General features: G+C 46.9%; 1 protein-coding gene across 2 annotated transcripts in view; it reads left to right on the top strand.

Annotated features, from left to right (window-relative positions):
* The first annotated feature begins 1,141 nt into the window (after positions 1–1,141).
* Positions 1,142–15,022, top strand: part of slc35f1 (solute carrier family 35 member F1) — an 85,171-nt gene continuing 71,290 nt past the window's right edge. The window contains exons 1-2 of one of the 2 annotated variants that reach the window (XM_048986219.1): positions 1,162–1,259; positions 1,352–1,622. In XM_048986219.1, the coding sequence (XP_048842176.1) occupies positions 1,513–1,622 (110 nt within the window). In that variant the 5' untranslated portion in view covers positions 1,162–1,259; positions 1,352–1,512. Of the gene's footprint in view, positions 1,623–15,022 lie in introns of both variants that reach the window. The other variant, XM_048986218.1, reaches the window with a different exon arrangement.

The raw sequence follows: 15,022 nt of genomic DNA, 5'->3' as shown, positions 1-15,022 counted from the left end.
TTTCGAACTGCAATTAATGCTTGAAGGCCCCAACACGGCCTCCTCGCCGAAGCTGATGGAGAGATATGGGAGAGTAACCCTGGGAAATTGAAGATTTAATGAACGAGATGTTAAATCACAGTAATGGGTAAAAATTAAACTGCTAATTCTGGGTTTCCGCTAGGGATGCACAGATGGATGCTGAAATGTTGATTCTTTCGATCTGAATGCTGTCATTTTGATTCTAAGCTCTAAAATGGCGATTTCTACCTAGTAATGGAAATGTTTATATTGATATAGACAGAAGCACATTAACATATGATTAAAATACTTGGAAGTTAGACCAATTGAACTAGACTAATAATCGCACCCACTAATATAATTCTGTTCTTCAGCTATGCAGAAATAGTTGCACGGTTCATGAACACCACGAGCCAGACCATTAATCTATGTGGTTGTTGTGGTCAGGGTGCATAATGCATGTTATCTTACTGTGTCATCCAGTAGTACTTAGTTCCATTGCGGGATACCATGTTTTGGGTTAAATAAATAGACAGTAATTCTTTTATATTGCGTAACTCTTAATACAGTCCAGCAGGTACTTTCTCCATTAACAGATTCCTTCATATTTGGAAAATGAATATTGGTGAACATCCCTACCTCTTCCAGGTATTTCTCTAGTACAGGTTTGAGCTAAAGTAAGGATTTACCTGTAAATATTTTATGTGCACAAGTTTAAACTGTACACTTAATTGATTTGGCAGCGGTCATAGTCTGAACCGAATTGTAGCAACAGAACATTGCTACGGTTCAAGTATTGGGGCTCATTTTGTCACGGAGAAACTTCAGATTGTAGTGCAGTGTACAAACTTAAAAAGGGGGAGTATAGCTAATGGGGTTGGAACATCCATTTGGGGATATTAAGCTTTGGTTGGTGATGCAAAACTTGATTTTTACTTAAGTAGGGTCCTTGAATTATTTGTGCTGACCTTAAGACAACTTAATAGCTTAATATCCTTATTTGCTGGTATCGTTCTTGTCTTTGTGCACGATACCTCGCTCCACTGTAAGCAAAATTACATCAACCATCACTACATTCCCCATGTGTAACTGCAAGAGGGATTTGGGTAAAACAGCTCCCCCTATTGGGGGAACCAGACACCTCCCAGTAAAAGCAAAACGTCTTCCAGCAATCACGGCAGTCCGAACTGGGCATTCAGAAAATGCGAATAAGGAGAGACAAAGATCCGTCCGAAGATCACGCCAGTCACGGGAATCAGGTGCACTGTGCATGAGTACGCCGCAACTCCTGTAGACCAGAATCGTTTTTAAATATTTTCTTTTTCTTCTTTTTTTCTTCCCTGGGAATAAGGTCTCCATATATCAGCGAACCACGGAATGCTAAGCTTGCTCGTTGGTAACCTGGAGATTTCGGATCTAACCCCCCTGCGAAGTATCCCGACCCCCTCCGTCTGTGCGCGGAGCAGAATGCGCCCTCGTTTCTGATCCCTTCATTTTTTTTTTACTCCAACGATGATTCCCGAAGAGCAGAATCACGTTGTCACGACCATTGAAACCATTCCGCCCGAGACGGTCACGGAATCACCGACACTGCTGCAGAGGATAAAGAAAGTGTTTAACAGGTAAGAAGGGTGGGAACAATTCATCCGTACCATTAGGGGTTGGTTTCGGGGAAATTCTTACACGGAACAGGTGGCAGATCGGCCGATCCGCACCCGAAACGTGCACATACTTCAGCGCCCGATCCTTCTGAATAATACCCACTTTGCACAAGTTTAAAATGCTGTGCACGTTTATCAAAACGTCATCTATAATATACCGTAACACCACGCAGAGGCAGGGATGGTAAATGGGAATTCATTTTTTAACCGTATGATGGAAATTTTCGTCTTATGTGTTGCAACTCAACAACAACTTGTAATATAAAATTAGGCACATATATGAAAAATATGCAAATGAGATATATCCCCCCCACTCAGTGATGTTAATGGAATCCACAGGGTAATCGCAATTTATAGATACATTAATCGTGATCGGTGTGAGACATTAGCACACCTTTCTGCTAAAAAGAGAACACCGTATTATTTTGTTTGCCTATCGTGCAGCAATAAGCAAAGTATGACACAGACTAGTAGAACAACAGTCTGTCTTTGCTAATGACGCCTGTAAATTGTTCGTTTAAAAAAATCATGCCAATAATCGAGTATGAATAAATAATAATTTATACTCGTCACGCGCCCGGCCATCTGTACTATTAATTTGTTGGCTTCCGAACATATGACGAATTATTTAATTCTTTCGTCAACGCTGAGAACAGAGGCACTTATACCATACGTGCATTTGTAGACTGGGCAGGTTCAGACTAGAAATTGATTTTGTAATAAAGGCTATTGTCCACATTGTTTCGTAGTTGTTTTTGCACATCTATAAAACAGTGATGATGATGATCAAAATTAGCGTGCCACTCATACCCCCCCCCCTTTTTTAAACCAAGGCGTAGAGAACAGAATTAATCGGATATATGAAATCTGGTAGCTAAATAACGGGTTTGTGCAGAATTTTGATTAATTAGACCCATTACATTCGTTTTACAGCCCTGGATTTAAAACGGTTAAAAACTGAAATTGCATTGCCCGGGTGCGAGGGGAGACAGAATTGATTAGGGCTCCAAATAAAAGAGCGCAACCAAATGCGCACCGCGCCTCTTTTGTCTGTCTCTGTCAATCACGAGTTCACTCCTGCTAGCAGCGTGGACTTTATATGTATGTATTCACCCTGTCTGAAGGGACTCCAAAATGCTGTATTATTAACCCTTGTCTTCCAAAAAAAAATGTTTTTAATGGTAATGCGTCGATTTTCCTGAGTCATTGCTTTAAGTGTATTTAAAGCTTGAGTTCATCTAGCAGAGAGGAACATTTATTTACAGCGTTTAGAAATTATAGACATCGCTTGACTAAATTAGTTTGTGCAATTCTCAGTAAAATACGGTAGTTTGTTGTCTGTTCTCAGGGTAAAATGCGTTGATTATGGAGTGGGCGTCGCATCTAAATTTACGGAAACTTTGAAAGAGCGGTATGGGGTATTGGATAGGAAAAACACTGCAAACAACTGGAGGTACCTGCATAAAATAAGGCAACACAAAATTTGTTTCAGAGCTTTCTGTGGTACTACTCCGGCTTCAGTGCATGAACACGACACACCCACCCTTACTAACTGACCGAGGGGGTGGTCTTTTCTCCTTGTTAGAGAGCCTGTTTGTCTTTGTATAAGCGGGGTGGTGCAGCCTTCTCTGCTGTTGTCTCTCTTGTGATTGTGTTATCATGATAAAGGGAAGGGGGGTGCATCATGATTGGGGTCCCCCCCCAGGGTCACTGCTGGGGAATGTAGCTTTGCCCAGACGTTTAGGCCTGAAGGTCCAGCAGTGCCTACGGGTGCGGTGGACGACAGCTGGTGTCCTGACATTCGGCCATCGCCGCTATCCACTCCTGTGCCATCTGCCGGCCCCAGTCCTCATGGGGGTAGGGCCCTTTGTCCTAAGAACAATGCCCCGTGAGGTGAAAGCACTGTGGGCTCTGATAGTGTCACCCGTCTGGAAGTTTTAAGACTACTGCTTTGGGGATGGGTAGGGGGTGGCGGAGGGGGGAGGGGGGGTTATTCCGCCTACCCCTTGTATGAGCAGGGGTGGGAATGCAAGCCACAGTTGTCCGGGGGCCGTTGCTAGGAGCAGCGCTGGGTGAGCATGCTCGTACCCCAAGGCCTGACGCGGGCCGAACTATTGCTACATCCGCTTCAGTGATCACTACAGAGCTATGAGAACATTCATCCTTAAAGCCTAGACATTGTGTATGGTCACCGGAAACAAATCTCAGAGTGGAGTCCTGCGTAGATTTAAAGAGTCCCCCCTATTGTTAGTGTCCTGACGAGGAGCAGATGCATTTTGCTGATGCGTGGACGTGTCCAACCAGCTGCTTTCCAGGATTCCCAAGACCCCGGGCTTATCACTCAGGGGCCGCTGTATTGTCCTTTCGACCAGCACTGATGGAGTTGCCGAATGCCTCCACCAGGGCTGTGATGTAGCCAGGTAGCATCTCCCTCATCCCCCCCCTCCCCTGCCGAACAGATGGAGTGGTTCAGTTTAAAGGGGCCAAGTAGTTAAACGCTGCACTGAATGTGGACAGGACAGCAGGTGGTCAGTAATCATCACATCAGGCTCACGTACTCTGTAGTGGGGGTTAGGAACATGTGGTGGAAGTCGTGGGTTTATGTGGAAAGCCTAATAAAAAAAAATTATTATGAAAAAAGAGAAATATATTCTCTGATTTGGGGATGGATAAATACGGATTGATGAAAGGGGGGTGATTAAAATAAATTCAGAAACTCAGTGGAAGCATTTAAATTGAATTATATATATTTGAATTATATGAATTTAAATTGCATTGATGGTAATGAGTGTAATGTGTAATGAGACAATTGCAAACACTGACAGTAGCAAAATTTGATGATACACTCTCAATATTTTCAGGTGGGAGCTTAAAGACAGTGATGATTTCAATTTTCATTACTGGAATGTGATTTTTTTTGTTGGATAAGCTGGCATGGTGTGTGGGCAATAACTTAGTCAGCCTGGTCTGTTTTTCATCACTGATCGCAAGCGCTGCTATCATCGAGTTTAATTCCTGACAGAATCAGTAGTACGTCAACAATTAGCCCTGGTCTTTCGTGTTCCTTCCAACATGTGCAGGCGCTGCCTGTTTGTGTCTAAGGAATGGCTACATGCAGAGGAGCTTGTCAATGTTCAGTGCGACTGACAGCATCTGAGCCAGGACGACTGAGCCAGGACGACTGAGCCAGGATGGCTTCCAGGCCGCAGCCCCTTGGCTGGTGGTTTGATAGGCTCTGCACACAGATTGCAATGTGGCACCAGCAGCACTGTCTAACACCTTGGAAAATAAATCAGAATGTTGAGAGGATCACAGTCACCGTGCAAAACATTTTGTTTAATGATTTCTAAATATTAGAACCATATGGACTTGCTACCCATGTGGAAACAAATATCCAAAAGGAATTTTTTTTATCAGTGATGACTAAGAAAGGATAATGCATTTTACAGTGTTACAGTAGTACATTTTTCTAAAGAATAGAGAAAATGTGTTTTTAAAATGCAATAAAATAACGGCAATGTGATATTTCAAAGTTCCGTGTTTCATACTTAAAAGTAGAGGAAACGCTTCTTGGTGGCTGTAGCTCACTGGATTAGCTGCCTCTGGTTTGTATTATCTGAGGTTGTAATGCTTATTCAGTGATTGGACCTCCGTGTGACTGGCAGGGTCACTTTGGAAGGTGTTTTCCTACAATTACTCTGAGTGAAATGTAGAATGATTGCCTGCTGAATCAGAGGAACAGATGGAGGCAGTGTAACTGATGGGCAGTATCCTGATACGAGAAGGATGTGACCTTCAGGAACCCTGTCTTAAGGCATAATCTCATCCCGGCCTTTCAGGCAAAAACAGTCTGATAACAGGAGAGTTACGGTGTGAGATGTTAACACAGGGAGGCTACTCTCCTGTGAAGATCCTTTGTCTCAATTACTCTCCACGTTTTTTTTTCCCCGCATCAGTCTTTCCCATGTTAATAAAAGGGACAGCTTATAAAATTACTGTTCTTGGTACGGTCAATAAAATACAGAAGCTCCCTTAGTGACAGTCCGTGTAACGATATTTCGACTTTACGATGGGTGAATGTTTTTCACTTTCAGTGCATTATTCAATAAGTTACATGACAAATGAAACACTTTTTATCAGTTGGGTTAAATGTGTGTTAATGATTTTGCCCAACTGTAGGATAATATAAGTGTTCTAAGCATGTTTAAGGTGGGGTAGGCTATGATGTTTAAGTTAGGTGTACTATACTAAAATGCATCTTCGCCTTATGATATTTTCCCCTTATGGTAGGTTTGTCGGAATGTAGCCCCACCCTAACCCTGCGAGAGGCTGTATGGGTTTTCTGAGAGCTGTCCTGACCTGCTTTTAGCCAGATAAATGGTCCCTTTCAGAAGCAGCTCTGTCCGTAGGTTGGCTGGTCATTCTCTGCTCGCTAAAGGAAGTTAATATGCTTCCCTGTAGCCGAGATCAATGCTGGGTGGAAGAGTTAATCAAAGTACAAGTTTAGAAAGCACCTAGCTTTTGCTGTAAAGTTACATCCTACAGCCAGAGCAAATCTCGCTAAATGGATGGAACTAGAGTTTTTCTAACACGAAAAGCACCGGAGTACTTTTCCGTAAGGGGTGCGTCAAGGGCATCAGTCTGTCAAGGAGAAAGGCACCTCTAGGAGTGAGATTTCTCCTTCTCCTTGAGTATTTTCTTAGGTTCCTTTCTGGTGACTTTGCATAGTGTTGAACTGCTGAAGTGCACAGATGAAACCTGTGGTGGCCTGATATCTTGCTGTTGACTTCTCTGTCCGATCTGTGGATTTGAATTCTGTTGAAATGGTTCTCGTTCGGTTCCCCTCGTGACTGTACTATTTTTTTAAACTGTCGTAACAAGTGCAGCAGCTCAGCTCCTTTTCAAATTTCTGTTGGCCCTAAGCAGTGGTGTTCTCACAGCTGGTACGCTGTGATTAAGGCCTCGACTGGGCGGGTCTTCCTGCCAGGCGAGGGGGGGATAATGGTCGGCATTCGGGCGGCTCATTGAGAAAACGGAAGGCTGAAAGGCGAGCTGCCCGCATTGTGTGGCTGCATCCAGGCCATTCATGATGCTGGCCGCCGCTTCCTGGGTCCCACAGCGCAACTTTGTTCCGGTTTTCCTGCCGCGTCATGGGCCACGCCGGGCACAGCTGACGTCCAAAGGGCCCGTGGGAGTGAGATGAGGGAGGTGCCACATCCTGCGACTCCCCCCCCCCTTCTTGAAGGGCTGTAGTGTACCATTTCTGCCAATGTTGAGTCGAGAGTTGCCCAATATGGTGGAAAAGAAACTCATACTGGGTGGCTCAGGGCAAACAGAAGTGCACTGCCCACCGTGGCTGCCTATCCGTCACACACCAAATATGGGTCACATGGTCTTCTGTTTTTGCTCCCTCCCAGCTCCCAGTAGGAGCAAAAACCTGGACTGTCTGCAGGTCCCCGAGGACTGAGATAGGAAACACTGGTCTAAAGACATGTAGTTGGCATTCCTTACCTGATGGGCAGGCATCCTGTCTTGGCTGTACTCTGCCTCATGGACTTTGATTCCTAGGCTCCAGGCTCTCCGTGAGCCTGTGGGTGGAAAAGCTCTTATGTTAGATGGATGCATGTTTATGATATACAGCACCATTTAAGAAAAGGATTTTTTTTCTTCTGTATTCTGTAAGACGTGGTATCGCAAAAAAAGCACTAGATCATTTATAATAAGGTTCCATAACTTCTAGCCACAAGCTAAAAATAAAAATATTCGAACAAACACAGACCGGTTAAGTCATAGGAATATATTGTAGGTCTTGGACTGCTGTGCCTGCAGATTTCCGCTCTAGTCCACGAAACAGTGCTGTTCTCCCATGGAACAAATCCTACCACTCAGTCTTTTTATTGCGGGAAAAAGTAGTGGGGGAGGGAACTGGAAAAAAAAACAGTAGAAGAACTCATGATGCGTGCAGGCAATCTGAAAGCAGAGGATCACCGATATGTAATTACGGTCGAGGGTCCTGCCTTTCTGATGGGGACGCTACCTTTGCATTGGGGCTTGAGCAATCCATCTCTGGGAATCCCCCAGAATCCTCTGCTGACCTCTGATGCTGGCTTTGCTTCTAATCCCGTTGCTCTGCTGTAAAGTCGCACCACGCTTCAACTCTTCTGTGGAGGATTAATGCCTTAGAAGACCTGAGCTCCAAGCCTCTGATGGTTTGCATTGCCGTCGCCGGTGACTTTACCTGGATACACTTAAAAATGTCAAAAAAATAAAAAAAACACTGTCATACCTGCGCCTCCTTGTTTTCTGTCAACAGCCAGCTTTCATCAGTGTGATGCAAACAGATTCTGGCAAGGAAGACGAGCAGTAAAGCCAAGTGATACAAGCGATATCAGCGCTCACTCGATGAGCTGTTCACCAATAATTGCTTTTATCTTTTTTGTTTTTCCTTGTGTTTTAGTAGGTGGCTGTAACAAAATGCTAGTGCAAATGATGTTGTTGTTTTTTTCTTTCTTTGTTTCCATCTATCTTCCATAACAGCTTATCTGTGCAGGATCAAAGTGAGCTTGGATCTCTCCCAGGAAGCTCTGAGTAGGGGATACCCTGGACGAGTCTGTTAAGGGGCACCAACCACAAGCCATTTAGAGTCTCCGATCCTCCTGAGAGTCTTTGGAATGTGGGAGGAAACCCATGGGATCACAGGGAGAGCAGGCAAACGCAGAGAGCCTTTGAATCGAACCCACAACTGTGGGGGTCTCAGTGCTCCACTGAGCCGTGATGCACACTACTCATATACCCAATGAATCACCCATAATCCTCCGACTGTAAATGGTGCTGAATCCGGCCGAGACTTTCGAGAAACTTCCCTGCTTTTTTTTTCCACCTGCAAGTTATTGTGTCGTACTAACCTGGGCGAAAAAAAACAAGTGAAAAGGTGTTTCACAGATATGTGGCAAACTGCCGTGCCGTATGGTCGCCCGAGCTGAGTCACGCGTCGAGTGATGCAAGCTGGGGCATAAACTCGGTAACTCGCTAGCGACGCACGTAGTCGTCTCACGTCCACGACTCGGTTCACGACACGGAAACCCGGGCATCTTCTCACTCGTTACCCGATGATGTGGAGTCGCGGTGTGGTATAATTGGGAGTGGATTGTGTCTAGTTCACTGAAGGGAAAAAAAAGGAACAAATCAAAACCCAGCACAGCCGACAAAGCAAATAATCTGAACATGCAGGAGATCTGAGGGCTGTTGCCACCGCTGTGTTTTTGAGGGTGACGGTCCTCCCAGGTGAGCTGGCTGTCAGATCCCAGAGAACATTGGCTGGGGAAGATTAGAAGTAGTTATCACAGAGTTGGGGTTAATTAAAAAGCCTCCATTCTGATGTGTGGGTTTCATCCAGAGCACTGGGATTTGACACCGGGTCCTTGCTGATGAGAACGAAACGGCAGCTGGAATTAAAGCAGCTAAGAAGAGCCTGTTTTTCTTTCGTTGGGTTGTCTTTCTCTGACTCGAGCCCAACGCCGATCTCAGACGGCTAGAGCAGAGCAATGAGATGCAGGTCAGAAGAGACAACATGAACGGTGAACTTCCACAGTCATTACACACTCGCATTAAGATTAAGGCTAACATACCTATATGCCTTTATTTTTAAATATTCTTGTCTTGTATTAGACAGATCGGAGGAGGTGGCAGGAAAGTCGGGTGGGGAGATACAGACTTCTTGGCAGTGATTGGCAGGTCTTTCTACAACGGAAACGGCAGAAGATTGCAAATGCTCTTTGCTGCACAATCCGGGAGGCAGCGCTGTTGGCTTTGGGTGGGGGAAACCTTGGTAAATGATGAGTAAACTGTGAAGTAATGCAGTCGGGGGGGGTGCTGGATGGCTAATGGCTGGATGGGTATGCGGAGCAAGGAAGACAGTGTGGCTTTACCTCTCTGTTGGGCGTGCCGATGCCTCGACACCCTCTGTCTCCCTCGCACCTGTAAATCAGGCGACATTGTACCTGATTACCTCATCCTGTCATCCTCTGGATTCCACTAGACGCGTAGATACAGCTGTGGAAACCGGAACGTAGAAAAAAAAACAGAAAGTAAACAGGCAATATGGCTCCCTGGATAATAGGAACTGCATGGAGCGTGATGCCATCTGAGCAGCGATTCGGAAGGACGATGCCATCTGTCATAGCGTGGGAAAACACACCGCAGCGGAAGCGGCGAAGGAGCATGCCTGCAAAGGGCATGGCGGCAATGGTGGCTTCGCGGCGATGGTGTGCCGCTCGGAGGGGCCGTCTGATACGAGAGACTGAATGCGATGGCTTTTCCTTTTTTTTTTTCTTGAAGCACAGAGGCAGTGGAAGTTTGGGGGGGATTGGCGGGGGGCCAGTTCTCAGTCCTTGGTCACTGAAAGAGTGCTCCGACTTGGAAGGAATTGGGGGGGTGGGGGACATCTGCACATAATCAAGGCATTGATGGGTGAGAAGGAAGAACTGGGCTTGTGGTGGAGGCTCTGAGGGTCGGGATGGAGCCTGAGGCTCCGTTCCTGTACCCTGACCCCCCACCCTGGCAGGTATCTGGGGCACAGTGTGTCCCCTTCAAAGCTACGGCTTTCAAGCCTTACTAAAGCTTTACACTGTCACCCCCAACTGCAGGACAAGATATCAAAGTACACTTGGTATTTCCATTGTCTTGAAGCGGCCCAACTGAAGCTGCTGTCCTTTTTAAATGCGTCTTTAGAGTCTTCTCTAAAGACTTTTGTGGATTTAAAATCTTTTTTTAAATCTTAGTTCCAGTGATAGGAACTCTTTATACTGCAGCATTCAAAGCCATTCTAGACAATTTCATGCTCCCAACATTGTGAGAAGAGTTTGGGGATGACCCCTTCTCAGTCTTGGCCGAGTAGTCACAGGGCAGACGTTATAGCAAGGGCCCTGAACCCCAAAGGGTGGTTGGTCGGAGGATGGAGGATACGTGCGTTTGTGCGCAGGCTCGGGTACATTGACCTGATCACAAGCACAGAGGATTAACCTTTTTTTTTTTTGATGCAAAATAGAAGATTCACACCCACGTTACACCTGTGTCTCTGTGTTGGAGTGTCTTCCGACCAACCACCCTTTAGGGTTCAGGGCCCCTGCTCTAGGGTCTGCCCTGTGACTATTCTGCCAAGGCAGGGCTTGAACCAGCGACCTTCTGATCACACAAAGGCTCAGCCTGTTGCGCCGCTTGCCACCCCAGGGTGCGTGGCCTGTATCTCGTATATATGTCTTTTTTTTCCCTATCTTGCCAGATAAAGGATTCACACGCATGTAGCACCTCTCCATGTGTGTTAGAGTTAAGGCCCTTGCTGTTATTGCTTCACGACACTCAGCAGATCATCATCATGAACCCTCAAGAGTGGTTGGTCAGAGAATGGATGGTGACGCGACATGCTGAGTGACCGTGCATGTGATCGAGGAGGTCCCCGGTTCAAGCCTCGGGCAGGGCAGTACCTGTTTCTGCGTCACGTCACTCAGCAGATCATCATCATGAGCCCTTAAGGGTGCTCAGGTGGAAGATGGATGGTGGTGTGGCGCGCTGAGCGACCGTACCCGCGATGAAGAAGGTCCCCGGTTCAAGCCTCAGAGAGAGCAGTATCTGTTTTTGTGTCATGTCACTCAAAAGATCATCATCAAGAACCCTGAAGGGTGATTAGCCAGAAGATGGATGGTGGCGTGAAGCACTTAGTGACCGTGCCTGCAATCGAGGAAGTGCCCAGTTCAAACCTCAGGCAGGGCAGTATCTGTATTTGCGTCACATCACTCAGCAGATCATTATTTTGAACCCTTAACGGTGGTTGGTTGGAAGAGGAATTGTGGCGCGACGTGCTAAGTGACCGTGGTTGTTCTGGAGAAGGTCCCCGGTTCAAGCCTCGGGCAGGGCAGTATCTGTTATTGCTTCGCGTCACTCGGCAGATCTGGTTCGGACTCAACTTGCTATGTGGCCCCTCAGAATTGGGACACCTGCCTTTACTCACACATGAACTTTAATGACATCCCATTCTTAATACATAGGCTTTAATATGGAGTTGGCTCACCCTATGCAGATATAACAGCTTCAACTCTACTGCGAAGGCTGTTCACAAGGATTAGGAGTCTGCTTATGGGAAGTTTTCACCATTCTACTAGGAGAGCATTTGTGAGTTCAGGCACTGATGTTGGATGAGAAGGCCTGGCTCGCAGTCTCTGCGCTGATTCATCCCAAAGGTCACAGGCCACGCCCCCTAGGGTGGTGAGTGGCGCTGCCGGCTAAGCCTCTGTATCTGTGATCAGAAAGTCGCAGGTTCAAGCCCAGCCTTGGCGGAACAGTCGCTGGGCAAACCCTAGAGCAAGGGCCTTAACTCTAACACATAGAGACAGGTGCTACATGTGTGTGAATCCTTTATTTGGCAAGATAGGGGAAAAAAAAGACATATATACGAAATACAGGCCACGCCCCCTGGGGTGGCGAGTGGCGCTGCAGGCTAAGCCTCTGTATCTGTGATCGGAAAGTCGCAGGTTCAAGCCCAGCCTTGGCGGAACAGTCGCTGGGCAGACCCTAGAGCAAGGGCCTTAACTCTAACACATAGAGACATGTGTGTGAATCCTTTATTTGGCAAGATAGGGAAAAAAAGACATATATACGAAATACAGGCCACGCCCCCTGGGGTTGCGAGTGGCGCTGCAGGCTAAGCCTCTGTATCTGTGATCAGAAAGTCGCAGGTTCAAGCCCAGCCTTGGCGGAACAGTCGCTGGGCAGACCCTAGAGCAAGGGCCTTAACTCTAACACATAGAGACAGGTGCTACATGCGTGCTACACACACCCCTTTATTTGGCAAGCTAGGGAAAAAAAAGACATATATACGAAAAACAGAATATATCTCCAGGGATGGCAAGTGGCGCTGCAGGCTAAGCCTCTGTATTTGTGATCAGAAGGTTGTTGGTTCAAGTCCAACCTTGGCCAGATATTCACAGGGTGTTTTATTTTTTGTCAGAAAATTTTTTTGGAAAAATGGACTGGTGGGTGGCTAATCCTCTGTGCTTGTGATCAAGTCAGTGTGCTCGAGCCTGCCCTCAGCAGAATAGTTACAGGGCAGGCCCTCGAGCACACTGACTGATCCTGCAGTGTGATCTCTCTCTCTCACACACACACTCCACACACACCACACCACACACTCCACCACACGCCACACACCACAGGGCCAGTCAGTGCTTTCAAGGGTCTGCCCGGCAACCACCCTGCTGAGGGCGGGCTTGAACCACCAACCTCAACTTTCCAATCACAAGCACAGCGACTTAGCCCAGTGAGCCACTCACCAGTCCCATTTGTCCCTGATCTGAATTTAACTTTTGACTCTCAAACACGTACGTGTCAGAGCAGATCCAGTGTACGGATCTGTGGCGATTTCTGAACAACTATTTATCCGGATCTGGTTCAGACTCAACTTGCTATGTGGCCCCTCAGAATTGGGACACCTGCCTTTACTCACACATGAACTTTAATGACATCCCATTCTTAATACATAGGCTTTAATATGGAGTTGGCTCACCCTATGCAGATATAACAGCTTCAACTCTACTGCGAAGGCTGTTCACAAGGATTAGGAGTCTGCTTATGGGAAGTTTTCACCATTCTACTAGGAGAGCATTTGTGAGTTCAGGCACTGATGTTGGATGAGAAGGCCTGGCTCGCAGTCTCTGCGCTGATTCATCACAAAGGTCACAGGCCACGCCCCCTAGGGTGGTGAGTGGCGCTGCCGGCTAAGCCTCTGTATCTGTGATCAGAAAGTCGCAGGTTCAAGCCCAGCCTTGGCGGAACAGTCGCTGGGCAAACCCTAGAGCAAGGGCCTTAACTCTAACACATAGAGACAGGTGCTACATGTGTGTGAATCCTTTATTTGGCAAGATAGGGGAAAAAAAAGACATATATACGAAATACAGGCCTTGCCCCCTGGGGTGGCGAGTGGCGCTGCAGGCTAAGCCTCTGTATCTGTGATCGGAAAGTCGCAGGTTCAAACCCAGCCTTGGCGGAACAGTCGCTGGGCAGACCCTAGAGCAAGGGCCTTAACTCTAACACACACAGAGACAGGTGCCACATGTGTGTGAATCCTTTATTTGGCAAGATAGGGGAAAAAAAAGACATATATACGAAATACAGGCCACGCCCCCCTGGGGTGGCGAGTGGCGCTGCAGGCTAAGCCTCTGTATCTGTGATCGGAAAGTCGCAGGTTCAAGCCCAGCCTTGGCGGAACAGTCGCTGGGCAGACCCTAGAACAAGGGCCTTAACTCTAACACATAGAGACATGTGTGTGAATCCTTTATTTGGCAAGATAGGGAAAAAAAGACATATATACGAAATACAGGCCACGCCCCCTGGGGTGGCGAGTGGCGCTGCAGGCTAAGCCTCTGTATCTGTGATCAGAAAGTCGCAGGTTCAAGCCCAGCCTTGGCGGAACAGTCGCTGGGCAGACCCTAGAGCAAGGGCCTTAACTCTAACACATAGAGACAGGTGCTACATGCGTGCTACACGCACCCCTTTATTTGGCAAGCTAGGGAAAAAAAAAGACATATATACGAAAAACAGAATATATCTCCAGGGATGGCAAGTGGCGCTGCAGGCTAAGCCTCTGTATCTGTGATCAGAAGGTTGTTGGTTCAAGTCCAACCTCGGCCAGATATTCACAGGGTGTTTTATTTTTTGTCAGAAAATTTTTTTGGAAAAATGGACTGGTGGGTGGCTAATCCTCTGTGCTTGTGATCAAGTCAGTGTGCTCGAGCCTGCCCTCAGCAGAATAGTTACAGGGCAGGCCCTCGAGCACACTGACTGATCCTGCAGTGTGATCTCTCTCTCTCACACACACACTCCACACACACACACACACACACATACACACCACACACTCCTCCACACACCACAGGGCCAGTCAGTGCTTTCAAGGGTCCGCCCGGCAACCACCCTGCTGAGGGCGGGCTTGAACCACCAACCTCAACTTTCCAATCACAAGCACAGCGACTTAGCCCAGTGAGCCACTCACCAGTCCCATTTGTCCCTGATCTGAATTTAACTTTTGACTCTCAAACACGTACGTGTCAGAGCAGATCCAGTGTACGGATCTGTGGCGATTTCTGAACAACTATTTATCCGGATCTGGTTCAGACTCAACTTGCTATGTGGCCCCTCAGAATTGGGACACCTGCCTTTACTCACACATGAACTTTAATGACATCCCATTCTTAATACATAGGCTTTAATATGGAGTTGGCTCACCCTATGCAGATATAACAGCTTCAACTCTACTGCGAAGGCTGTTCACAAGGATTAGGAGTCTGCTTATGGGAAGTTTTCACCATTCT

Source organism: Brienomyrus brachyistius, chromosome 19 (genome assembly GCF_023856365.1).
Source record: "Brienomyrus brachyistius isolate T26 chromosome 19, BBRACH_0.4, whole genome shotgun sequence".
NCBI lineage: Eukaryota > Metazoa > Chordata > Actinopteri > Osteoglossiformes > Mormyridae > Brienomyrus > Brienomyrus brachyistius.
The sequence above is the reverse complement of the archived record's forward strand: the minus strand, read 5'-3'. Positions and strand labels throughout refer to the sequence as shown.